At 42.0% G+C, this 25,566-nt stretch overlaps 1 protein-coding gene across 2 annotated transcripts; it reads left to right on the forward strand.

Moving 5' to 3' along the window:
- The first annotated feature begins 4,993 nt into the window (after positions 1 to 4,993).
- On the forward strand, positions 4,994 to 24,136 carry LOC111861454 (synaptobrevin-1-like). 2 transcript variants are annotated; one of them, XM_023846057.2, is made up of 6 exons: positions 4,994 to 5,133; positions 5,672 to 5,801; positions 10,434 to 10,512; positions 17,332 to 17,411; positions 19,244 to 19,295; positions 22,611 to 24,136. In XM_023846057.2, the coding sequence occupies exons 2-6, from the start codon at positions 5,682 to 5,684 to the stop codon at positions 22,694 to 22,696; spliced, it is 417 nt and encodes a 138-aa protein (XP_023701825.1). In that variant the 5' UTR covers positions 4,994 to 5,133; positions 5,672 to 5,681; the 3' UTR covers positions 22,697 to 24,136. The 2 variants fall into 2 exon arrangements, with proteins under 2 accessions (XP_023701825.1, XP_023701826.1); XM_023846058.2 differs by lacking the exon at positions 4,994 to 5,133 and adding an exon at positions 5,330 to 5,436.
- The last annotated feature ends 1,430 nt before the right edge of the window (positions 24,137 to 25,566 follow it).

Raw genomic sequence — 25,566 nt, forward strand, 5'->3', positions numbered from 1 at the left:
TGCTTCGTTGGGTTTTATTCTCCATTTAATAAGCCACTGTTGAATTTTGTCCAAGTTGGTTTGAAGGATCTGGGACGCCGTTTGCGGGTTTTCATACGAGGCCAATATGGCAGTATCGTCGGCGAATGTTGCTGTTAGCACGTTCTGTTCGGTGGGTAGGTCGGCTGTATATATCATGTATACGAGTAATATGGGTCCTAAGACACTGCATTGGGTACTCACGATAGAATTGGGTAGAGGTTTGTGTGCTCGTCTTGCTGTTTAACCAGGAAGTGTCTATTTTACAGGTAAGATTTGAGTATAAGAAAATAATTGAGGGGGAGCAGTTTCCTGAGTTTGTACAGTATTCCAGTGTGCCAGACTTTATCGAAAGCTTGTGTGATGTCCAGAAAGGCTGCTGAGCAGTACTTGTGGTCTTCTAGGTCTTGTGTAATCTTCTTACAGACTCTGTGGATTTGTTCTATTGTTGCGTGTTGTTGTCTGTACCCAAATCCATGGTCAGGAATGAGATTGTTTTCGTTGAGGAGTGGTCTCAACCTTGCTAGAAGTATTTTTTCAAAAACTTTTGAGAGAACAGGTAATAGGCTGATGGCTTTAATTGTTTCTTGCATCCTGTTGTGTATCAGTAGCCATCATGACATGGACCCTAACAGATCCACAACTTCAGAAGACGCAGTAGAACAGCGAGACCTCCAAAAAGTGAAAAAGTGCAATCTATAATAAAATTGAACTGTAATTCATGAACGTTTAATCAATAATATAATTAAACTAGTTAAAGTGAACTTGATGCAGTGATGAACGTAAGTAGGAAGTGACTGAATACAAGTGAAAGTGAAAGCAAAACAAGTGACCTGAATTGAAATTCGATTCACAAACTTTAAATTTTTTAAACAATTTTAAATTTAAATTTTAACTTTTGACTGTTAGAACAATTTTAACTTGTGTTTTATGAGAGAGCTTGATATATTATTGAGCGTGAGCCTGAATAAGATATAGGATCGAATAAGTGAGAAGACGAATGTGATTGCGTGTAATTATACAGCTGTGTTCCTACACCTGAGGATGACCTCTTGCGATCGAAACGTATAGTGCAATAATAATACAAATATGTTGTGTGATTGGTAAAATTGACTCTAATATTGAATAGGCTGATGGGCCTGTACGGTTTTGGGTCTTCTGGTGGTTTACCTGGTTTTGTGATTAGTATCACTTGAGCAACTTTCCATTGGTCTGGGAAGTAGCCAGTACGCAGGATTGCATTAAATATTTGTGTGATGTACCGTATTCCCTTTTATGGGAGTTCCTTTAATACTTTCCCTGTGATCAAATCGTAACCTGGAGCTTTTCTGGGGTTTAAGTTACTGCTTATGATGTTTTTTATTTCGTTGTCTTTAAAGGGCTTAAGGGAATATTCCAGCTGATAAAATGATTCTAGGAATTGTTGTATTTCTTCCTCTTCATCCGGTTTGAGTTCTATGGCGTGGGGTTCAAATACTTGGACTAGGTGCTCTGCGAAGATTTTTGCCTTTTCTTTGTTGTTTCTGGCCCACCCTCCTTGTGCTGTTCTGATTGGCCGGTTGGTTTTTTGTGGCTTTCGAGAGTGAGTGTTCGGTAGTTTCGGTTGGTGTTACATTTGTTAGATACTCCTGTATCACTTACTTCTTATTACTATTTAATAACTCTTTAAGTTTTAGTATTGCTCTATTAAGTAGCCTTTGGTTTCTGGTGTCCTTCTTCTTTGCCATTGCCTTCTGATCTTCTTTTCCGCGATTTTTTCCTTTATTATAGGATAGTCTTGCGCGATTTCTTTGTCGTGCTTTATTGTCGGTGATGACTTCCAGGCTGCTTGTTGGATTGCTTGATTGAAGTGTCCTACTGCTTCTACAATGTTTTTCTCCATTTCTGAGAGGTACTTTCAGGTCTACATTTGTCTCGACTAAACGTTTGAACTGATCCCAGTTGGTAAATTTATTATTTAGTGTTGGCTGTTTTACCCGTTCCATTATATCGGTGGTTAGCTTTATCATTACAGGAGAATGATCTGAAGATAGGTCCAAGCAAGAGTCCGCTTGAATGCTGTTGTGGGGTATGCGTTTGTCACACAGAAGTCTATAAGGTCTGGTATTTTATCTGCAGCTGATGGCCAATACGTGGGCTGTCCCGTGGATAGGTGATTTAAGTTATTAGTTTCTATGGTCTTCCTTAGCTCTCTTCCCCTCGGCGTAGTTAGTCTGGAGCCCCAGTGGGTATCTCTTGCGTTGTAGTCTCCACCTGCGAGAAATCGGTTACCTAACGTGGTGTAGAACTGTTGAAATTGGTCTTTCGTAATGACGTGCCTGGGCGAGCAGTATACTGCTGAGATTGTAAGTGGACCATTCCATTCGTCCACTATTACGCTGGTTGCTTGTAAGTATTCTTTGGTGTATTTGCATATTTCGGGGTGTTTTATTGAATTTTTAATGATAATCGCAGTTCCCCCGCGAGCAGCTCCAGATGGATGCTTGGTATCATAGATTGAATATTTGGGTATTTTGAAGTAACTTCTACTAGTGAAGTGGGTTTCCGAGATCATCATTACGTCTATGTTATGGCTGTTTATGAAAGCCTTTAACTCATCGTTGTGTTGTGACAGTCCGTTTGTACTCCATAACGCTAGTTTGAGGAGTTTATTCATTAGTTTATTGTAGTGAGTAATGTGGTTAGTAGGTTTAGCATGGTGCTCATTTGTGCCATTAGTCCCTTCATCATGGCCTGCAGTTCCTGTGTGTCGCTTGTTTGTTGAATTGGGTCTGGCTGGTTTCGGTTGGCGCGTGGCTTGGGGTTGCGGGAGTGTACTGCTGTTTGATGCTTGACTGAATGTCATTCCTGGTTGTGTTTGTTGATAGCGCTCTGTTGGTGCAGGAAGAGTGTATTGTTTCGATCTGAGCGCTGGAGTTTTGTTGTTGTAGCATTGACAGTGTTCTGTTGAATGATCGCCTGCGCATTTTACGCATCTTGGTTTTTGATAACAGTAATTTTTGGTGTGTCCGTATCTTTGACATTTTGCACATTGTACGATATCTCTTTTTTGTCTGGGTGTTTCAAATTTAATTTTACACTGTTGTAGGTATTCTACATTAAATATGTCTTTGTTGTTAGGGGCTGGTTGAAGTTCCACGAAGAACATTTGAAGAGGTAGTTTTGTTTTTTGGTGTTTGATATTCCAGAAATTTGTGACCTTCTGATTTAGTTTTTCTATTTCTGCTTTGATGTGCTCGGTGCTGATGGAGTGATGCATGTTTTTCAATACTACTTTGTAACCTCTTTCTTCTTTCAATTTATAAGTATGAAATTCGGTGTGTCTTTTCGGATAAGACCTTAATGATTATCCTGTAGTGTTCAGAGGGTTTAGGTTGGACTCTGACTTGATTGTTGGTGAGTGCTTTAACTTCATATTGCAGTTTAGCTACCTGATCCAATAGTTGTATAAGAGGGGATATGTTTTTGACACCATAGACAAAATTGGGGGGGGGGGGTTGCTGTGTTTTCAGTCATTTCTATGTGTTGTTGGTCGTTGCCTTCTTCGTCGGTTATGACTGAAAAGCGATTTGTAGTAGTGGGTGCGTCAAGCGAGTATGAATTTTATTTGTTTTGTTTCGTCTGTAGCATGATATCATCATGAGGAACTCTACGTCGTTTGTATGAGGCTATCGTCCAATGTCCGTTGGGTTTTGGTTGCGATACAGACTTGTTGGTTTCTGTGTGATATTGTGGTTGTTGATAGGGTTGGGAGTAGGAAAGTTGTTGTGGAAGGGTTGGGATGTTATTTGGTATATATTGATATTGAATGTTGTCTATCTGCACCTGGTCTTGCGTCATCATTGGTCTGTGTTGTGATGCTATAGGTTGCGACTGTAACCCTCCAGTTTGCGAGGTAGAGGCCATAAGCCCTGCTGTGTATTGTCGCCTTGTCGCATAGGCAACACGCGACAATATTAATCAGGAACATGGGGATTACGCTTAGGAGCAGCCAAGATTGCATGCGAGAGGGAGATGGAACAGCCAGAAATTTGCTTACTAACTTACGTTTGAGCTGTTTACGACTAATTTTGCTGAGCCTTCTAGGGAATTCAAGACAGAAAAATAGACTTTGATTTCAACTCTTTGTATTAATATCTACTGGCTCCTTCTCTTTTCTAATTTCATTTTTCTTTTACAGTTATCCAGGGGCCCGGGCCCGGGCCCAGAGCTTCAACAAGTCCCATTTTGCTTTCAGACATCTGTGTAGCCTCTACTTCTGTTCCATATTGTCGATTTGTTTACATCAACGTCAATATGTTTTTGTCATCATATGCCGTACCTGATAGTATTGTCGGAACGCCTCTCTGTTGCAAAGAAGCTGCGACACGCACACATATTTTGCATTTTAAATTAATGACAATGGATGCGTGAGCACATCTGGTGTGTTTAGGGTTGGCATTTTGTGGGATGAAGAATGTGAAAGAATGAATTTGTCTTTTAATCGTGTAGGGACGGGGCGAACACTTCAACTGAGGCCGTTCCCCCGGACATGGTTGCTAGAGTGATGATAATGTTAAGTGTTTATTGGGGTGTGGGTCGGGTTCATCTGGCTCAAGATAGGACCAGCAGCGGGCTCTTGCAACTGCGGTGACGAACCTCCGGTTTCAACAAAAGGTACAGAGTATCTTGACCCTCTGAGCTAATTATTTTCGCATGTAGGGTTCTGTAACTGGCCATGTATTGGTAAATGTTTTGCATTCATGCGCACTATTGTAGAGTTTCTATAATTTCTCTCTCGAAGTAATTTTCGCCCTTCTGCTTCGTTCTGTTCTATCAGTAAACGCGAAATCCAATCGAATGGCCCGATAATCATATCTCATTGCGATATGAAGTTACATTGTTCTTTTGTTCAGTTAGGCCTTTGGGTGTATTTGATTGATTCAATGAAGTTCACTCCCACTACTTGTCTCAGCGGTAGTCATGGCCTATGACGTCACCCGGAACTTCTATCAGCCTGCCATCGTCCATGTTGCTATAAAGAAAAGAGGAACAAGTAGTCGTATTGTACATAAGGTTGGAGTTAGGAGCAGGTTATAGAAATTAGATCAGCTGTGTAAATAAGGGTGTGGCAGTGTAAGTATTTAAAGTCTGCCTGTAACATATACAGAGCACATGTATTAAGGTTTGGCTGTGAAAAGTAAGTTACCAACTTTTTTTTTTTGTTACCAGTTTACCCTTGTGACTGATAAACGTCATTTACTGAAGCTGCGAACATACTTGAAAGTGATGTGCCACAGGTTCTGATGATTTGTTAGCAAGAACAGCCATTCTGTTAGCATCGTAATATGTTTTGCGTTTAACGTTCTAAATAAGACATGAACTAATCCAAAATAATTAACATTGTTTATTAACTTCGATTCGTCTGCCTTTCGTGTGGTGAGCTTGTCATCATCATAGGTCATGAACAAAACACAGTTATTTTCATTAACATTGTCAAGTCCATTTCGATTGCGAAGAGTATCCGCTGTTTCTGATAAATTGTCGTTAAGTGCAGTTTGTAAAGGTTATCGTAGTGGAGTGTGACAGTTGTGCCCGAAAGGAAATGTATTTGCAGTTTATACATATTGTTAGAGACGTACACAATTGTAAAGGCTGTATATTACTTTTATAGATTTACGAAAATGGACGGTGCAGGAGGGTACTCAGGAACTGGAGAGGAAGGGGCAGGAGGTGCTCAACGCAACCCACAGAACCAGGCTGCCCAGAAACGCCTTCAGCAGACGCAAGCAAAAGTTGATGAGGTACCAGCTTGTAGCTTTGGGTGGTTTATAAGACTGCAATATTGTGATGTTTTATGTGGTTTTGCTAAATTTTCTGCAACATGTTTTCAGTGTTTTAAACTACGTTTTAGTGGCTGAGAGGCACACATAACCTAACTTAATTAGCAGGGTTGGAAGCTGGTGTTGTATGAGAACAGGGCATTATTATAGTGAATTATGTGATTCGTGTATGTAGCCATGATGTGAAATGCATCAGTGCAAGGAAGCATTCCGACCACCGAGTTTGCCGTTTGTTAGGATAGTTATGATTCTTGAACTATCCGACCAAATGTCACAGTCCAATGGGTAGAAGAGGAGGCAGGTTTGTCCAAACTGTTGCTAAATATCTAGCAGATTGTCACATCCCATAAGAGTTTAATCTTTATATTAGAGAGTTTTGGGTAATGTTCCATGATGTTTATAACATGCAGGTTTATATATTTGTGCTGTAAACATGTAATGTTACATTTTGGAATAGTTAAAATAATTAGGCAGTCAGAAAATTGTGAGGGTAGGCCATATAGGATGTGTGCGCGTGTATCAATCACCATTGCACCATTACCTCTTACAGGATACTGTTAAATTGGAACTTGGTTTGCCTTAGGGTACAAAACTTTTGTTTGTGCTTTCATAAAAAAATGTGAACCTGGTAAGTTTAAAATTTTACCACCATGTTAGTACTACCAGCTGTGGAAGTTTATTTGTAAAAACAAAGCCTAACTTTGGAAGTTTTTAGATATTTATTTTTCAAAAGAAAACCAAATGCCTAACCTCATGGACTTGTGTGGCAGTTGAATTCTAAGCTTAGAGTTGGGGCTCTGATCTTACAAATTAACTTGTGTGGTTGGCAGCATTGGTAGACCAAATAATACAGTACCATTTAATTTTATGGAATTCTCTGTGAATCCTGCTGCTGCATTTACTTAGGGACTGATAAGCGTTTAGAATATTCATGCTGCAGTCTTTATGTACGAGGGTTGGAACTTTAATAGTGGCAAAACTGCTGTAGAGACGCCATGCAACGGAACCAGATAATGTCACTTATACCACACGTTAGTTACATACCTACCTTATCTTAGAGCAAATGGACTCTACCTTCCAACATCATGCACATGCACACTGCCGAGAAGAACGGAGCCTCATATTAGCTGGCGGTCTAATGTACTGTTGTCACGATGTTTTCGAAACAGGAACAACGGAGTTGGATAAAGATTGAATGTGCCAGACGCCGTACAGCACGACAATGTCATCAAGGTCTTCAAGAGGCTTGTGGGGAATATGCATTGTCTTACAGCACAGCGGCAAGGTGAGTAAAAGCCTTCAACGAGGGACACCAAAATGTGACAGACGTGCGTCGGCCAGGTCGTCCTAGTGTCAGTGAAGAAGAAGTGTATGCTCTTTCTGTGTTACTGGAGAGTGATCAACGCCATACGATTTGTGAGCTGGCCCGAGACAGGATTAGCACGTACGACTGTGCTTCACATTCTGAAGGAACGCCTGGGCATAAGAAAAATTGCATCACGATGGGTTCCGCATGATTTGACGGAAATGCAGAAATGGCTATGATACGTTGCTGCTCGTAACCACTTGGAGTGCTATGAGCATGAAGGAGAGGCTTTCTTACACCATATCATTACGCTGGATGAAACATGGGCCAAATCGTATGAGGCACAAATGAAACGCCAATCGAATGAATGGTGTCATTATGGGTCACCACGAAAATCGAAAGTTCGTCAGAACCCCAGCAGTGTGAAAGTTGTGGTGATTCTCATGTACGACTGTGATGGTGTTATTGTAATGCATACCGTTCCCCTACAGCAGACCGTCAATGCGCAGTATTAGTGTTCGTTTTTGGAGCACAACTTGCGACCAGCTTTGAGAAAGAAGCGGCGACACTTTCTGCATAACCCACCCATCATTTTGCAGGACAGTGGTTGGCTGCATGCAGCCCAAGCTGTGGCTGATTTGTTCGATCAATTGGGCTGGGAAGTGCTGTACCATCCACCATACTCCCCGGACTTAGGCCCTTGTGACTTTGACTTGATTCCGAAGATGATGAAACCACTTTGTGGCATTCGCTTCAGAATTGTTCCAGAGATTCTTCAGGCAGTAGACCGCTCCATTTGAACTAACAACACAACAGGTGCTGCTAAAGCTATCCCACGACTTCCAAATTGCTGGCAACGGGTTGTACGCAATGCTGGTGACTACATTGAAGGACAGTAAAACTCCGAAACATGCGTCTATTTTGTATCAGTTGTAAATAAATAGTTGCCACTATTAAAGTTCCAGCCCTCATAATTACAGTCCTCTTTCTGTGAGTTTTATGTGATCATTTCTATGCCTTAAAGTAAATGAAAGACAAGATCATGTCCCCACTACCTAGAACATATTGTGTTGTACAGCTGGTACACAAACAGATCTGCATCACACATGTGTACAGCAATTATATGATGAATACTGTGCACATTGAGCTCATAAAGAGCTTCCAAATAGAGGACTGCATAGGACGGGTAATCTGCGAGAAATCCTACACAGACACTGATGTACAGTAAACCATTGCAAATCCAGAGTAATTGAGGGGGGGTCATTTGGATTAAGCAATAATCTGGAATGGTGTAACAAAAGGTAGCCCTAAAAGACAAAAAACTTGGAACATAAATAAATGGGAAATTTAATGATACAAGTAGTGCTGATGAAAGGATATAACAAAATTTCACTGTAGAACCTTTACTTGCCTGGGGTTAAAGGGTGGCCGGTGCGTAAGGCTGACAACCTCACCGCCATCTCTGAGCCGATTGTCTAGAAGATGTGGGAACCTCAACATCTCACAGCCTGTTACAGGGATACCTTTACTTACTTTTTTTATTGATTTCAAAGGTATGAACATTGAAAAGCGTGATCTGATTTAGACAGATCCTCTACTGCAGATGTAAATGTAGGTCTGACGAATTCTGCAGGGAGAAGGGAGTGAAGGAACTGTGACCAGAGTGCACTTGCTGTATTCAAGTCTCTGGGGATCAGCTGTTTCAACATGGAGTCCACATGTGACATTTCAGAGACTGTCTCCATCTCCATCATTATGGGTTAGTGTGGCGATTGTCACATTGTCACAGCACATGTTGCTGAGGGGTCAGATGGTGGCTGGTGTCCCCTCCCACTATGGTCTGCCAAGGGGAACACTGGTCAGAATCAGTCACTTGTCACAGTCGGCATCATCAGTTCTTCCATATGGCTGCCCATTGTCTGAGCATGCTGGTGGCCCGATAACAGGGTATAGCTTAGAGGGAATCCTCTGTCCCTGTTGAAGGTGTCAGATCGCAAAATTCATCACGGGAACCCCCGATAATGTAGTGAAAACGGTCTCTGAAATATTGTATACTCACTCCATATTGAAACGTATGATTGCCTGACTTGCATGCAGTTGCCATGAAAGTTTCAAATCATTTGTAACACTTCAGTGGTTATGTAAATTTCATGTTTCCACATGAGCATGTCTCCCTGCAGCTTATGCAGAGTCCTGTCTCTCTTCGAGCAGGTGAAGATGCATTAACAAGCGCTAATGTAACTGTGTCGTCTGCTCATCTGTACCATTCCATATGATAGTAAGTCGGGGAAAGTTGCTGGCTTCTACAAGAAGCCATATAGATCGCGTCCATTACAAAATGGGGCACATACCCACATGATAACTTTTAATAGTGATGAGTGGTTTGGGCTGTCATCAGCCTTTCTGTCCCCACCGTCCACGGGACTTCTTTGTGCAGTGTGAGGTGGAGTCAAGAGAACTTCCATCTGTACTGATTACCTGCCAGCATGCCTGACAACCACATTTTCGAGAGGCCTCTTGTACTAAATTTACTCAAAATTATTCCATTCATACCTGTGTTGTTTCATGTGTACAGCTGGACATTTTGAAGATGTTTATTGCTGATAATTCTTTCTTGTATGTGCGTGTGTACAATGTTGGCTTGTCTTGAAGCATCTGCTGGTGCAGGCAGATGTTCACAACAAGAACTCATATTGCCAGTGAATTGTCAAGTGTAAGAGAGAACACAGTTCTTTCACTGTATGTGCAGAGAGCAGTGCATATCACAGTTCTGTGGGTTATGACATTGTGTAGTCTGGAGACAGTGTGTTCCCTCTGAAATGGAAGCTGCATGTCAGCTCACACAGTATCAAAACCCAGAAGACTTGCATATGAATCCTCACAGGTATGAACAACTTACCTGTCATGTAGATTCTGAAGTATTCTGATGATGGTGTGTAACACTGAGAATTACTGGATTTTTGGACTTTGTCCATCATTCGGTATTCAGAAAACTAGAGAACACGATGTTTCAGAAACTGGATCAATTCCATCCTTAGATGAGGGGGAGACGCCTCCTCTCTTGGGTCACTTAGAAAGAGCTAACCCCAATCCAGTGACTGGTTCTAAGGGACCCAACAGAGGAGTGTCTCCCCATCACCTGAGGACAGAAATAGATCTAGTTTCAAAGGGATATGTCCTGTAGTTTTGGACAAAGTCTAGAAAGTATCCTGTTGTTCATGTGGAATGGTGCGCTTTGCTGTGTTTCAAATGTGAGTGTTTGATGTTTGTTTTCACCCTTCATTCAGGTAGTTGGCATCATGCGTGTCAATGTCGAGAAAGTACTTGAACGTGATCAAAAGCTATCAGAGTTAGATAACCGTGCAGGTGAGCCAACCTGATAATGTTAGTTATATTGCATGGTGAGTTGGCTGGTGTTTGGTGCTTCCTGTGGGCTTACAATGGGATCCGTGTCTGTGTGCGGGGCATGAGGCTCAGCCTAGCAGTAGACATTGATGTTCTGAAACTGAGATGTACACTTGAAAGCATTGCACACATCTTCAGGTTTCATCAGCAGCACTTGTTATTTCTGGGCATTATAGAGGACGTGCCAACTGCTGGTTATGTCATGGAAAACGCAGTTCACGAGGCCATGGAAAATCAAGTTTTCCGTGAGTTTTGCTCCTTATATCAAATGTATGTCCAGGTTTAACATTTCTAACACAGTAGAACTGCCCTAATGTATTTGGGAACCACAACAAAACATGTTAAGTTTCCTTTAGGAGAGTGTGGGAATGATAATACAGTCCTTCCAACGCAAATTGCTTTGTAAGCCCACATGAGCTGTTGATGTTCTAGTTCAGACTGGCAGGTAATTTGTTTCCAGCACTGCAGACAGACTGAGCATTACATGTTAGAATGGGCTGAGCTGAATTAACAGACCACTGAACTGAGGAAACACTGTAAGTTAAAGATGAGTTTGTTTTTGTAGGTACCCACACCTTTGTTTACACCACTTTCCTTTTCATGAATGAAAACTGAAACTGAAAAAGGGCTGTAGAGCCTTGGCGAATGAATGCTATTACTGAGGAAGTTAGATGTTGGCTTCTCACCATGGTGAGTCATTCATGTGAGATTCATGGTGAACAAGGCCATGCCGAAGCTCAGGCATTTAGTCGCCGGCTTCCCACTATGGCAGGCCTGGCTTGATCCCAGGTTAGGTCATGTGGGATCTGTTGTGGTCAAAGTGGCACTGGGGCATTTTCTTCGAGTACTCATTCCACCAACTGCTCCACACCCATCATCATCCACCATCACCCAGATCTGGTACAATATGCAAAATAGTGGCTGGTGTCCCAAGTGGACTCAGTCTCACCCCACCCCAAGAAACTAAGAAAAAAACAGTGGTGAAGAAATTGGAGCAGGTTCCCTCTGCACTCGTCTGTTACCCGCTCCTGAGGTGTGTGACACCTGCCACTTGCCTACTTACAGAACAAAGCTTTTTTTAAAGAATTAATTGTGGTAGCAGCAGTAAAAACTCTTTAATTCTTTATTCACTGATTGATCATTGGTTAAGAATACATGGAACCATAACTCCACTCCCCATTATTTCTTCATGGCATGATGGTTAATTAATTAAACACAGGAACTACTTTTACAGGCATAATTTGTGAAGAAAAGTAATAATTTATAGGAACCAAAGGCTTGACATTTGTAAGCAGAAAGCAAAATGCCTTTGCTTTCTTCCTTTTACTTTCCTCCTACTCCCCACCCCCGACAGGCACTGCACCTTTATTAGGCCACTCAGCTGACCAGGCAGCCTGTTATCCCACCCCGTGGCTGGACATGTAGTAAAGAAGCTGATATATAATTGTGGAGCTGGTTAAAATGTTAAAAAAGTTGTGTCTTAACCAGACACACTGGGATGGTCGGTTATTAAAGAATTAGATAATCATTTTAGCTTATGTATGAGCTTGTCAAATACTAAATATCATGGATGAGTGTGTAGTGCTCCTGCTCCTGTTTCTGGAGATCCTGATTTCAAACCCTATGCTGGAAACTGGCTGTCCAGAGGAAGATTTTTATATTTGTTGAGAGTCCCTTGAAGAAAATGCCAGTATAGTGTCTTAAATTATGCTGTGACTTCATCCTTCCACACCCTTTCCAGTTCACTGATCATATAGTTCTATGCCATTTATCATGAAATTAACTAAAAATAAATAACATCAAATGAGACTGTTAAACCTTCTGATATGATAATTGGTTCTGTTATAGAACCTTGAGAGTGCTTTAAATTACCCATAACACTGTATTCTGCTGTAGTGTCCTGTCATGTCTGGCACTGCAGATGGCCACTAACAGCTCACCTTGTGTGATAGCTCTTGGTCTTTGTGCAATGTGAATTTCGTATTAAGTGATTTTATTTTCACTTCAGAGTAACATGATGGGATGCTTGCCCTGCATGTGTCTGCCAGTCTGAACACCATGGTAGGTTAAGGAACTAATGCAGGGTTATTGTTATTTTTATGCACACGGTCAACATCTCGCTCAACGATCAGGTTGTGGAAATTATGCAAATAAATGTAAGATCCCTGATGGAACGTGAACAGAGGTTGGCTGATCTGGATAACCGAGCAGGTAAAGCAGTGATAACACAACTGTGTGTCGAGAAATGTTTTCTGGTTCCTTTGGAACCCGTCTGGGGATGCACGGTAGCATAGTTGGTTGAGGCACTATGCTACAAGCCGGAAGGATATGGAATCAAATCCCGATGAGGTCATTGGATTTTTTTAAATGACCTAATCCTTCCAGCCGCACTATGGCCGTGGGGTCGACTCAGCCTGTAACAGAAATGAGTTCCAGGAATATTCTTGGACTTGGGGGTAAAGGGCAGCCGGGGCACAGGGCTGACAACCTTGCCCCCATATATGAACTGATTGTCTAGAAAATGTGGGAATCTCAACCACTCACAACCCTATGGGCCTTCACGGCCTGTTACAGGGATATCTTTACTTTTTTACTTGGAACCCATTTAGCGCACTGGTTGCGTATACCTGTCCCCTGTTTGAAATTCGAACTTTGATGCTATAGATATAATTCAGCCATTTACCATGAAACTTGTGTGACCATGTCCCATCATATTACTCTGTAACTGCTTACCTTTAACAAGAACTTTATGGCTGCCTTGCATTTATCTGAGGTGGGAATATTTTGCTGAGCTGCACTAGATGTGTGAGAGAATGCTCAGGGTTAGGAGCCTGTCATGGAGAAATAATAGCTGTTGAAGATAATTTGGAACATGCATGTAACAAAAAATAATTTTAACATTTTAGTTAGGATGTATGTGTTGGATATTTTACGTTGGACAAGCCATATCCTAGCTCCAGCTCAGTCTGTTAAGTGCCAGTATCTACTGGAGCTTCCAGTTCAGTTCTGGGGGATTTCATAACAGACACAGTGGCACCAGAACAGGGTTTTCTCCGGATTTCTTCCACCACTGCTCCATACTTATCGATCCCTGCTGCCTGAGGTGTGCGGCAGCCCTGGCCAGGCAGCACATTATCGCATCCTTGGTGTTTAAGCTTGGGGCTTCAACTTTCACTTGGCTTGAGGCTGGTCACACAGTGAGATAGGTAGTCTTATTTGATGTTAAATGGTATTGGCATCACTGATATTTCAAAATTTTTCCATGTTGGTATTATCAGTGGTGGAAAATTGAAACGTATGAGGATGGGATAATATGTGGTCACATGGTGCTGTACTTTGTTTCATCCTAATCACTTGACACAGAAGGTATTACAGGGGGACAGGTAAATAATTAAAATAACTGATTTGGCTGTATAAATTTGTTCTCTCGATTCAGTGTTGTTAATAATGAGTGAATAGGCTAGTGCTGAAGAGCTGGGATAGCACAGTCGGTATAGTGGCTGGCTACTGGCTGGACAACTGAAGGGTTGAAGTTCAAGACCCAGTAGTTTCAAGAATTTTTACTAATCCATGTCATCCAGATCTGCTGTGGGGTCCACCCAATGTCCTATGTAATGGGTACCAGGGGCTCTTTCCGCAGAGATAAAGCGACCAGCGCGAGAAGCTGACGACTCACGTCAAGTAGTGCTGAGGTCACTAAAACGTGGGTCTATATGTCAGTTCCCCCATACGCCTTCATGACTTAGTGCAGGAACAGCTTTACCTATAGGCTAGTGATGAATTGCACAGGGAGCAGCAAATCTGGGCTGTAATGGCACATAGTTCAGAGAGAGCCTGTCATTTTGGGGGAACATATCACCGATCAAGGATCAAGCGAAACTTGCTTCTGTTTTCTTGCTCGGCTTAGGGCTGGAACACACACAGTGGCATCAGTCATACGGAAAAATGTTGTACGATTCTTTTGCCATATGACCACCTCTTCACACTAGAGCGATCAAATACATTTCTTTGCTCTCCGACTGTCGTACGGTAGATGTTGCATGTCACGGATGAAAGCTGAGACTACACTTTATATTCTACTACTTGATGCGACATGAACCATACGGACATCGTATGACTGATGTCACTGTGTGTGTTCCAGCCCATACTCTTTGACCCGGAAAATGGAGGCGGTATGTTCCTCCCGACACATTGGGCTGTCTCCAGCTTTCAGCCCAGATGGCGGCGCTGTTCATAGTCATGGTTGTGAAACCTGAAGCCCAACCGGCAGGAAGTAGTTTTACCCTGCATTCATTGTTTGTCCCGAGGAAGGCAACACCAATAGTGCTGTCAGTTTCTCTGTCTTCTCTTGTCCCATTTGTAACATATTCAGCCAAAGTGAACCAGAGTAGCCCAGAAGGTATAGTGACTGGCTGTGGGCTGGATGGTACAGCTGTGATTTCCAGTGCACAAGCAGAGGTCCAGCCTCCTGTCCAGTAGGTGCTCAGAACTTTGTTCCAAGGGGTAAAGTGGTCTTTGCACGAAGCTGATGACTGAGGAATTGTGGGTTTGTTTCCTCGCAGGGGCAAGAGATTATGCCCTCTACACAACATCCAGACTTGCTGTGAGGCCTACAGTGAGTACTCTGGGCATTCTCTCCAGGGCAGATGAGATCGGGCATGAACCTGACTGTTCACATCCATGTTGTGAGGTTAAGAATGCCAGGACCTATACCTTCACTCCTCCATTCATCTTCATGCTGAGGTGCTTAGTTAAGCACAGAGACAAGTTTACTTTTGCCATGCCACATGTGTTTAATTCATTCAGCACTAAACATCTGCCTCCATGAAACAGAGCCCTTCAGAAGCTGGTAGTCACTCAGCTACCCAAGAAAATCTGTATCTTTTCTGAAACCTAAGTGTCCATTACCACATTCACAAGAGCCCTCCACTCGTCCCTAACCTGAGACAGATGAATCCTTCCATACCCTCCCATCCTATTTCTTTTAAGATTAATTTTAATATTATTCTCACATATATGTCTAGGCCTTTGTAGTGGTTTTTGCCCTTCAGGTTTTTCTGCCAAAAGTTTGTATGCACTTCTATGCCATGCATGCTACATACCCTACCAACCACATCCTGCTTAATTTGATCAGCCTACTAATTTGGTTTGGAGTACAAATTATGAAGCTCCTTATTATACATTTGCAGCATGACTTAAGTGGGTGGAGAGATTGTGCTGTGATGTGTTACACATGCTCTGTTATCTGATTCCATATGCAGCTGATAACAGGAACTTATCAGCTTCAGTCAGTGAGGAATTCATGTAAGATGTTGCTGTTCTACATGAGATGGGTGAACTGGTTGGGTTCTGACTTGGGAAATCTGAGGCAAAAATTCCTCCTCCTCCACTCCAATCCATTCTCTTCCTCCTCACGCTTCTTTTTATTCAGTTTGTCCTCATCTGCATAATTTGTGTTATAATTTGCTCATAATTCGTTCTATTCTGCCATTTTTGTCCTGTTTTTCGCCTCGTGTTAACTGAGCAGGTTGGCTTAGTGGTAATACTCTAGACATGTGCACTATGCTACAAGCTGAGAGGACACAGGTTCGATTCCTGATGAAGTCATTGGATTTTTCGTTTGACCCAATCCTTCCAGCTGCACTGTGGCCCTGGGGTTGACTCAGCCTCTAACAGAAATGAGTACCAGGAATCTTCCTGGGTGTAAAGGGTGACCGGCGCATAAGGCAGACAACCTCACTGCCATGTGTGAGCCGATTATCTAGAAAATGTGAAAGTTTCGACACGTCACAACCCTATGGGCCTCCATGGCCTGTTACAGGGATCGCATTACTCTAGACTTGTATCCTGAAGGTCCTTGCATTAGGTGTCAGCCAGGACACTGGCCATCTTGATTGAGGTTACTTGTTTTTTTCTTTATTTCCTTCGGGCAAATGTTGGGATAATACCACATTGAGACCACAACAGTTTCCTTCCAAATCCTTTCCCATTCATTAAACATCGATCATCCTGTCATGCATACCGTGTGACTTGAAATGCTATAAGGAAAGGCATGGTAAGGTAAAGCTGTCCCTGTGTTTAAGTAATTAAGCACTACACCATTAAGGCATATGGGGGAGTGGATGTATAGATCCACATTTTCTTGACCTCTGTACTAGCTGGAGGTGAGTGGTCAGCTTCGTGCCCTAGCCACTTTACCTCCTGGGAAAGAGTCCCTGGTACTCATTGGATAGGAGGTTGGGTGGACCCCAGAGCCGGTCTGAATGATGTGGAGAAGAGAAAAGTCTTGATCTTACTGGGACTCAAACTCCAGCCCGTAACCAGTCGCTGTACTGACCACACTATCCCAATTTGAGATGCTGTAGTGGCTTTAAGTAAATTACAAACAAAATTGTCTTCCTGCTACCCCATAGCCACCAGTAGCAAACCTGCTTCAGCTCATGGAGATCTGCCTGTAGGCCAGCTGGCAGGTTTTTCCAGTCCCTCCAGATATTGGGATAGTACCTCAAAATAGGCCATGGCATCTTTCTTCCCTATCATTCCAAATTTATTATTTGTTTGATCATCCTACTATTTGATGCTATGTAGTGTGAACTGTGAGCGGTAAGTGAATGTGAACTTGACGACTCAGCTCTTAGCTACACGTAGTTCTGAGGACGTCCACAGTAACATTCATATAACAACATTTGTAGGCAACAGAAATAACTAATTAATATTACTAACATTGCATCATAGGAATGTAACAGAGTCAGGGCATAACAGGCATGCGCTTTGTTTCAGATGCCCTGCAGCAAGGAGCCTCACAGTTCGAGCAGCAGGCTGGAAAACTGAAGAGGAAATACTGGTGGAAGAACCTCAAGGTCTGTAATGTGAGGTATTCAGACTGTCTGTTCTGACTTGAGGTTTAATGTGTATTTACTCTCACTGCGATGACTCCTCCTGGCTTCCCAGTGTGGCAGCCTAGGTCATGTGGTAATGTAGGATTTATTCCACCGACTGCTTCCTGTTTGTTACCTGTCCTGCGGTCTTGATACTGACAGCATAGGTAAACTGCATGTGGAGCTCAGTCAGTGTAGTGACTAGACTGTGAGCTAGATGAGGGCGAGTCTGGATTCAGTGACTGGCAATCTTCCTTTTCTCTTGTCTGCGGTGCCCAGGCTGGTAATGTGGCTGGGGTGTGGAGCCATACCATCACTCCCCAATACATCTTCATGGCATTAATCATTAATTAAGCAGAGGGACAACTTTACTTTTATAATTACTAATCCAGTGCATGTCCAGCAGTGGCAGATTTTCCATTCTGACCGTTGTTGCGCTCCCCTGAAACTGAAGGAACATAAACAGATATGTATGCCACAGCATTATGTGCTCCCGGAAAAGGAAGTGGGTAGATTTGCCACTTGACTAGAGGATCCATTTCGTATGTGTGTGCGTGCATGTGCAGGCATGGGTGTTTCACTTCTGCCAGAACCAGTTATAACACGCTGGGGCATGCGCTGTGTGCAGTTGAGTTGTTATACAGAACATTTAGGAACAATTAGGAATCTCATGAATATATTTGATTCCAAAAGTGCAGCATAAATTCAAATTGCCCAAGATGTACTATAAAATGCAGAACTAGAAAGTAATCTTTCCTATATATCTGCTCACTTCTCTCATCTTCCGTCCGCCATTTCCTCACTGGAGGCAAGCAATAGCAATACTACTTTGTATCAGTCATTAAGTGTATTCAAAACCACTGTTTTCAAATTGAATTCGCTTGCTGGAAGAGTTGGTGAAGTAGTAGAGGAAGAAGTATACAGCATTCTTTCAAAAGACCCAGGATGTGAACAAATTTGTGAAACTGAAGAAATTTTAGCTGGTAAATGTACTGCGAAGTAAAAATCACTAACAGTGGAGCAAATAGTGGATTTTGTATGTGCACCCTTAAGTTTCTGCGAGGTGGAAAGAAGTTTTTCCTGCTATAAGGACATCTTACAAGACAATAGAAGGTGACTAACTATGGAAAACCTAAAACATTTAGTAACTGAACTACAACAGGAGAAAAGTTTAAACCTTTGAGAGCTAAATATGAGTACCATTGGTTTTTTAACTTATAATGAAAAAATGTTGGTTTTGTTGCATGATTTTTATTTGTACAGCTTTTCATTGCAATTGAATCAATCAGTGATTACATAAAATTAACTTAAATATTGATTTGTCAGCTTTAAAATAATGTAAAATCAATTTTGATATTTAATAGGAAATTTTTCATGCATAAATGTGCACATATTTAAGGGATTAGGGTGTAAAAATCCAGTCCCAAATTATCACCCTTAGAGAGGGCAGCCAACTTTTTCCAGGGACTGCCATCAGTATACAGGTGGGGGTGACTTGGCCTGCAGGTTTGATGGTAGTTGAGGCTTCAAAGTCCCTGTGTGCTGTTAATTCTCTGTGACCTGTGTCATTAGCCCAGAAGTGCTTGTTGCCAGCATTCGTGTGAAAAGAATGGATGGATGACTGATAGGGATTGTAGCGAGTTTGTGGGGGGAGCATAACAGTTCAAGGGACTTATGGAGGGGCTCATTTCACAGAGTTTCAACACATTCATCCCTGAAGATGGAGGCAGCAGGTTTGTCCAAAACATTCATAACCATGTACCTTGATCAGGAAGACTACAGCCTAAGTTGAGTTGTTTGTTTGTTTGTTGCAGATGATGATAATTATTGGCGTAATAGCACTGCTGTTACTTGTAGTCCTGATTGGTAAGTGATAGAGTAATATGTGTTTTTATAATTGCAACCCCTCAGATCTGATGGGCTACAGGACTCAATAACACATGGCACAAGAGGCAGAAAATATTCTGAAAACGTGGCAGCCAGCCCCACAGAATATATTGCAAGAGTGTGTCATGTCTTAGCTTAGTGTCTTTTGACCCTTGGCAAATGGTGGCACATTAATAGCATAGTATTGTGCAGCATACTACAGGGTGTTCATTCATCGAGGAAACCGGGGGAGTAGCGTGAGTCGGGTACAATATTTCTCACAGATTGCTTATAACTGCCAATAGCAGAATGAGTCATCAGCGCTGATAAACACGCACTCTCTTGCTAGCATAGAGTGGATGGATCGTTTCTCTGCGACTATTCCCTCACATCAGTTTCTGTACATACACACATTATAAGAATACCATAAAAAGATAACACAAACTTACCTTGCTTTATAACAAGTGCTGAAAGTGACCCCCTTCTGCTTGCAAACATGCCTTGCATTGCATAAATTATGGGACCCTTTCTGAAGTTGTCCACAGTAATTGAACTAATTATGCCTGTTATTTCATTCTACAGAGCTTCAGTGGTGTGAGGATTATTATTGTAGATGTTTCCCGTAAGGTTTCCCCAAAGATAAAAATTGCAGAAATTGAGATCTGGGGGGCCATCAGCCATATGTGCTGTAGCACTGTCTTGCTCAACATACCCATATTATCTTCAGCAGTCAGCTGTTTGAAGAACGGATTCAGTATGTTATTAACATAGTGGTCAGAGTTCACGGTTTCGTGGAAAAATAAGGGGCTAATGATTCACCGCGGACTTACAGTACACTACACCTCCACCTTTTCAGTATGTAATGGCACTTGCTGTATAGCGTGAGGATTTCCATCACTCCATATTCTTACATTTTGTGCACTGACATGAACACTAACGTGAAAGCACGCCTCATCAGTCATAAACAGAAGCTGTGGATCCACGATTCCATCATGCACATTTTGCAGCAGCCAGCTGCAAAAATGAATTCTTCCCTGCATAATCTGGTTGTTTCAGCTTATGCAAAACTGTTATTTTATACAGGCGAAATTTTATTAATTTTGTGGCTGTGAAAGCAGATCCTAGAGAAACCTCTGGTTTCCTGTGCTAAGCGTCTTACGATTTTCGAGGACTGATCTGTAGTTGCACCTCGTGATTTGTGGTGGACAAAGTGGCGCTGGGGCAGGTTTTCTCTGAGTACTTGGGCTTCCCTTGCCAATCTTCATTCCACCAGTTGCTCCACAATCACCCTCACCTATCATCTGGGGCTGGTACAATAGGCCAGAAGTGGCCGCAGTACAAGGGACTTAGTCCCACCCCACTAGCAATAAAAAAATAGTTGTGCCTCAATATACCAAACTTTTTCTTCAGTTAGTACACTCCTCTTCGATTGCTTCTTTATGTCACACACTGAACCTGTGGCCCGCCACGTTTTCACAAGCTTGGATACACATGACGTGGGAACTGGCGAATCAGGATATTTACAATGAAACTTACTGATATTTTTTGTAAGTTTCTCTTTCCTTGGAAAAATTTTGATGATAGACACGCTGTTCAGTAGTGAACTTGGTTTCAGTATAAATGTCGGCCGCCTATCGAAATCTCTAACACAGACTAACTATTAATGCGACTTAACTCCGGTGACAAGATCACCCCACCACCGTGCACCTTTATTGGCTCTAATGACTCATTCTGCTATCGGCAGTTATAGCAGCAATCCGTGATGATTTTTGGCCGTGGTCAGTGGTGTTGTAAAGTTTCTCCCTTGATTGAATGCAATGTAGTAGTTAAGTATCTCATGACACACTTATAAGTGTTATGGTGCACTAGTAGTTCATCTCTTCATGGCACATGAATTCTCTTACGCTGGAGAAGAAAAGGGACCGTTTCAGAGATGTAGGCGTGTGTGGTAGGATAGTATTAAACTGGATTGAAACAAATAGAATGTGAGCGTGTGGAGTGGCTCGTCTGGCTAGGGATAAGAACCAGTGGTGGTTCCCGTGAATACAGTGATCATTCTTCAGGTATCATAAAAAGGAAAATGGTTCTTGATTGTCTGAGTGACTGTAGGTCTGCCACCATGCAGATCCCCATATCAACATGTCCTCTTATGTTTAAGCATTCATACTTGCATGATATAATGTGTTCCTATATGCAGATGCACTGCTTCTCACAATTGCAACATACTGTGACATGTTGCGCAAACGAGAANACTACTGTCCCGAGTCTCCTAACCCTCAGCCATCAGAAGATGCGAGTGTGCAATTTCCCTAGCTACTGTAGTACGTCTCCAGAAATGATGTCCATGTCTTCTTGAGGACTGGAAATAAAAGCTGCAGTGATCTCTTGTTACTGAAGTAGCTGATCTGAGGGGGCTGAATTATGTTTCCATCAGGCTAATTCGCTGACTGATGCTCAGTCACTGGAGCAGCTGTCACTGGTGAAGCAGGTTCTTCACTGGATGAACCTGATGCTGCCCATACTGAAACACACATTCCTTTGTTTCGATGTGAGGTTCTCATTGCAATGACAATAAACAGTACTATCTAACTGCTCCTATGCCAAGCAAGTGTTACTCTGAAAATGGTGGAAGTACATCCCTCTCACACATCAGTGAACTTCTACCAGACTAGAGTTAAATCCCAAAGGCAGTAATCCTCACATGTTCAGATGTGAGAAGTATATTGTGAATACTGAAATTACCTTACACATTTCAGCCTGTTTGAGCCATCATCAGAGGTTTCATCAACATTCACTGGATATACTGTACAAATTTGCAATATGTGTATATACAGTGCGTACAATCAAGTGCGCGCCGCGGCTGCAATTTGCCGTGAGTCATACCACCGCAGAACGGATGCAGTCGCGGGGAGGAGTTGCAACTCCTCCCCGTGACTGCATCTGTTCTGCGGTGGTATGACTCACGGCAAATTGCAGCCGCGGCGCGCACTTGATTGTACGCACTGTATATACACATATTGCAAATTTGTACAGTATATCCAGTGAATGTTGATGAAACCTCTGATGATGGCTCAAACAGGCTGAAATGTGTAAGGTAATTTCAGTATTCACAATATACTTCTCACATCTGAACATGTGAGGATTACTGCCTTTGGGATTTAACTCTAGTCTGGTAGAAGTTCACTGATGTGTGAGAGGGATGTACTTCCACCATTTTCAGAGTAACACTTGCTTGGCATAGGAGCAGTTAGATAGTACTGTTTATTGTCATTGCAATGAGAACCTCACATCGAAACAAAGGAATGTGTGTTTCAGTATGGGCAGCATCAGGTTCATCCAGTGAAGAACCTGCTTCACCAGTGACAGCTGCTCCAGTGACTGAGCATCAGTCAGCGAATTAGCCTGATGGAAACATAATTCAGCCCCCTCAGATCAGCTACTTCAGTAACAAGAGATCACTGCAGCTTTTATTTCCAGTCCTCAAGAAGACATGGACATCATTTCTGGAGACGTACTACAGTAGCTAGGGAAATTGCACACTCGCATCTTCTGATGGCTGAGGGTTAGGAGACTCGGGACAGTAGTCCAAGTGGGATGGGTGGGGGGGTGGGGTTGGGGTTGAAAACTACCCTGTACTGTAAAAAGAAAGACATTTGCTGTTTAGTTAATTTTATTAATTTTGCTTGTTGATTCCTAAGAAACAGAAATGCCACATTTTACAGGTAGTGTAACTGAAAATAAAGGACATAGAGCCATGCTTGTATAAAATATTTTTGTGTAAGTTAACAGACAATATTCATGGGAACAATGTTTATTATTTATCTATTGTTAATGGGACAGTATGCCTTAATCTCTTAGCTTGGTGTAGCAAGCCCCACATTTCAGCTAGGTGTTACGCTTCTTGCTTACCTGCTTTTTTTTCCCCCTCCAAAGGTTGGAAACATTAGGACCAGGGTTAAAACTGAAGGAAATGGTTACTTGTTATGATTAAAGTCCAAAACCTTGTTCCTGAGGTGAAAGAAATGGCCAATTTGCGGCTTAATGTTGTTCTGAACACATGATTTCTTTGTGACCATGTTCTTCTATTGTCAGGCTGGGGTGTTCAGAACACAATGTGTTGTTTCTTTTTTAAGATTATCTTGAGAAGCTACACGATACATGTACCTCAGAATGAATGTAAATTTGTAGTGGACAATCTGTAGGTCTGTTCTTCAGCTAATTAGTAGAGAAAGCAGACTTGTCACATGGCTGAAAGGCAGATGTTCTCTTTCCAAAATAAACTGTTGACTTGTATTTGTGATTCACATTTAGCTTATGTGATTTTATTATTATAATTGGAGAGAGTCCCATTTGGTGTAAAACTGTGTATCTGAGGTGCAGACATGAAGCCTGCAATTGAGAGATCATTAAATAAACCAATAAAAACATATTCCAAGTGATGCACCACATAACTATGAACATTCAGAAACGTGGGACATTTGTGGCGTCATCTGTTTATGCAGATACAGAAAAACAGCTTGTTCTCTATGTCAGCTGTGTTATTCAGGTAATTGGCTGAAACTTGGTGATATTTGCTTGTGGCCTTTGTAACTGTGTTAGCTGGAGCATTTGTGTTGCTGCTGGTGATCCCTTGAGGTTCAGTCCAAAGTGCCAGATATTCCACTCCACTAAAATAATTTTGCCTTAAGGTGAATGTAAATAATTGTGTTGATTTTTATTCCCTTCAGATAGTTACTATTAGCCATTACAAAATGAGTATATATACAAAGAGAGTTCTGATTATAAAGGTTTCTAATGTCACATATTTTATTATGATCAAAAAATAAAGTGATTGTCAGCAAGCTTATCTCTTATTTGATAAACCTGTACTGTCAGTGTTACCTTTAATCATCTGGGAATAGGGGATTGTAAATTCCCCCAAAATAGTGACATTGTATCAGCAGACTAAGAGAAATGTGTAAGGAGTGTAGAGGAACTAGGAGGGAGAGAATAGGAAATGAGAAATGAATTGTAAGATTAATAAGTAACTTAATAATATGGTATGAACATGTTTTGAGAATGAGCAGAAATGTATTTCCGGAGAAGGTTTTGAACAAGAAAATAAACGCCAAAGAACCACAGGCAATGTGCCTGTAAGATCCAGAGGGAACAGCAGGTGAGGAAACTGAGGAGGAGGAGGTGGAGTGGAGGACAGGACTGATGGAGAGGGTTGATTGCAGGGTGACCCACATAAAGAATAAGGTGGAAATGTCAAGGGCAGTAGTACTCTCAGGTTGGAAGCCAAATTTTAACATTGGGGTGGAGCACCTGGCTGCTGAAGGTTGTACTGACTGCTGCATGCTCCATACCTCCTCATGTGTTGATAGAAACAGAGCTCAATATTCTGATATTCTGTGTCATGAACATTTTGTTAAAGCAATTTCAAGGGCCATTGCACTGAAGTGGCTGTTGAACTGATTCACAGGTTTCCTGTCAGACATCTGTATTCACTTTGAGACTTCATCAAATGTTGGACTTGAACAGGTATCACATACAAAACTGTGTTGTGGCTGTACTGGACTAATGAGGTGAATCAGGGAGAGTTCTGCAGGATTGAATGGGGCACTAGTCCCTGATTTTTTTTGTGTTGTTGGGCAGAAGGTGGATCAGTTTACTCTCATGGAAATGACTGCTCTTTCATATTTCTGGTCATTCTGAGGACTGAGACAGATTCAGTCTCTGAAAAATTGTGGGTTTTGTCTATTTATTGGTCATTCTTAGTCGGAAAATAACGTAGATGAGATGGTTGTCGGCACTGACCACCGCACAAGTGATGGAAGTGTCATTAAATTTCACGTAATTATATTCGTTATGTGAGTCTTGGACCAGTGAAAGGCTTTTGACAGTGAGATGGCATTGCTGCATGTGACAGTTTCAGCGCTGCATGATTCCAGAGGCATGTAATACCAGCAAGTGGTTACATTTAGTTCCATTAGTCTCACCATGGCGAATGGCATCATCATCATCATCAGTATGCAGAAGGATGGTGATGTCTTTGAGAAGAATTCTCAAATGTGGTCAAATTCAGTGTCACTGCCAGCAGCAGATATCTGGTACTTGCAGTCTTCCATTTGATCCAGGTTTGCCAACTGCAATGTTTAGTTTTATGTATATGGGGCTTTCTTTTTGTATTGCTAGTGGGGTGGGACTAAGTTATTTGTACTGCGGCCACTTCTGGCCTATTGTACCAGCCCCAGATGATAGGTGAGGGTGATTGTGGAGCAATTGGCAG

The sequence above is a fragment of the Cryptotermes secundus genome, unplaced genomic scaffold (genome assembly GCF_002891405.2).
Source record: "Cryptotermes secundus unplaced genomic scaffold, Csec_1.0 scaffold693, whole genome shotgun sequence".
Classification (NCBI taxonomy): Eukaryota; Metazoa; Arthropoda; class Insecta; order Blattodea; family Kalotermitidae; genus Cryptotermes; species Cryptotermes secundus.

What these genes read in the sequence shown, in the direction of transcription:
- LOC111861454 (XM_023846057.2), top strand. Translation starts at nt 5,682, where the DNA reads ATGGACGGTGCAGGAGGGTACTCAGGAACTGGAGAGGAAGGGGCAGGA. An exon ending in ACTGGTGGAAGAACCTCAAG is followed by an intron (nt 17,412 to 19,243) that starts GTCTGTAATGTG and finishes TGTTTGTTGCAG; the next exon opens with ATGATGATAATTATTGGCGT. An exon ending in GTTACTTGTAGTCCTGATTG is followed by an intron (nt 19,296 to 22,610) that starts GTAAGTGATAGA and finishes TGTGTGTTTCAG; the next exon opens with TATGGGCAGCATCAGGTTCA.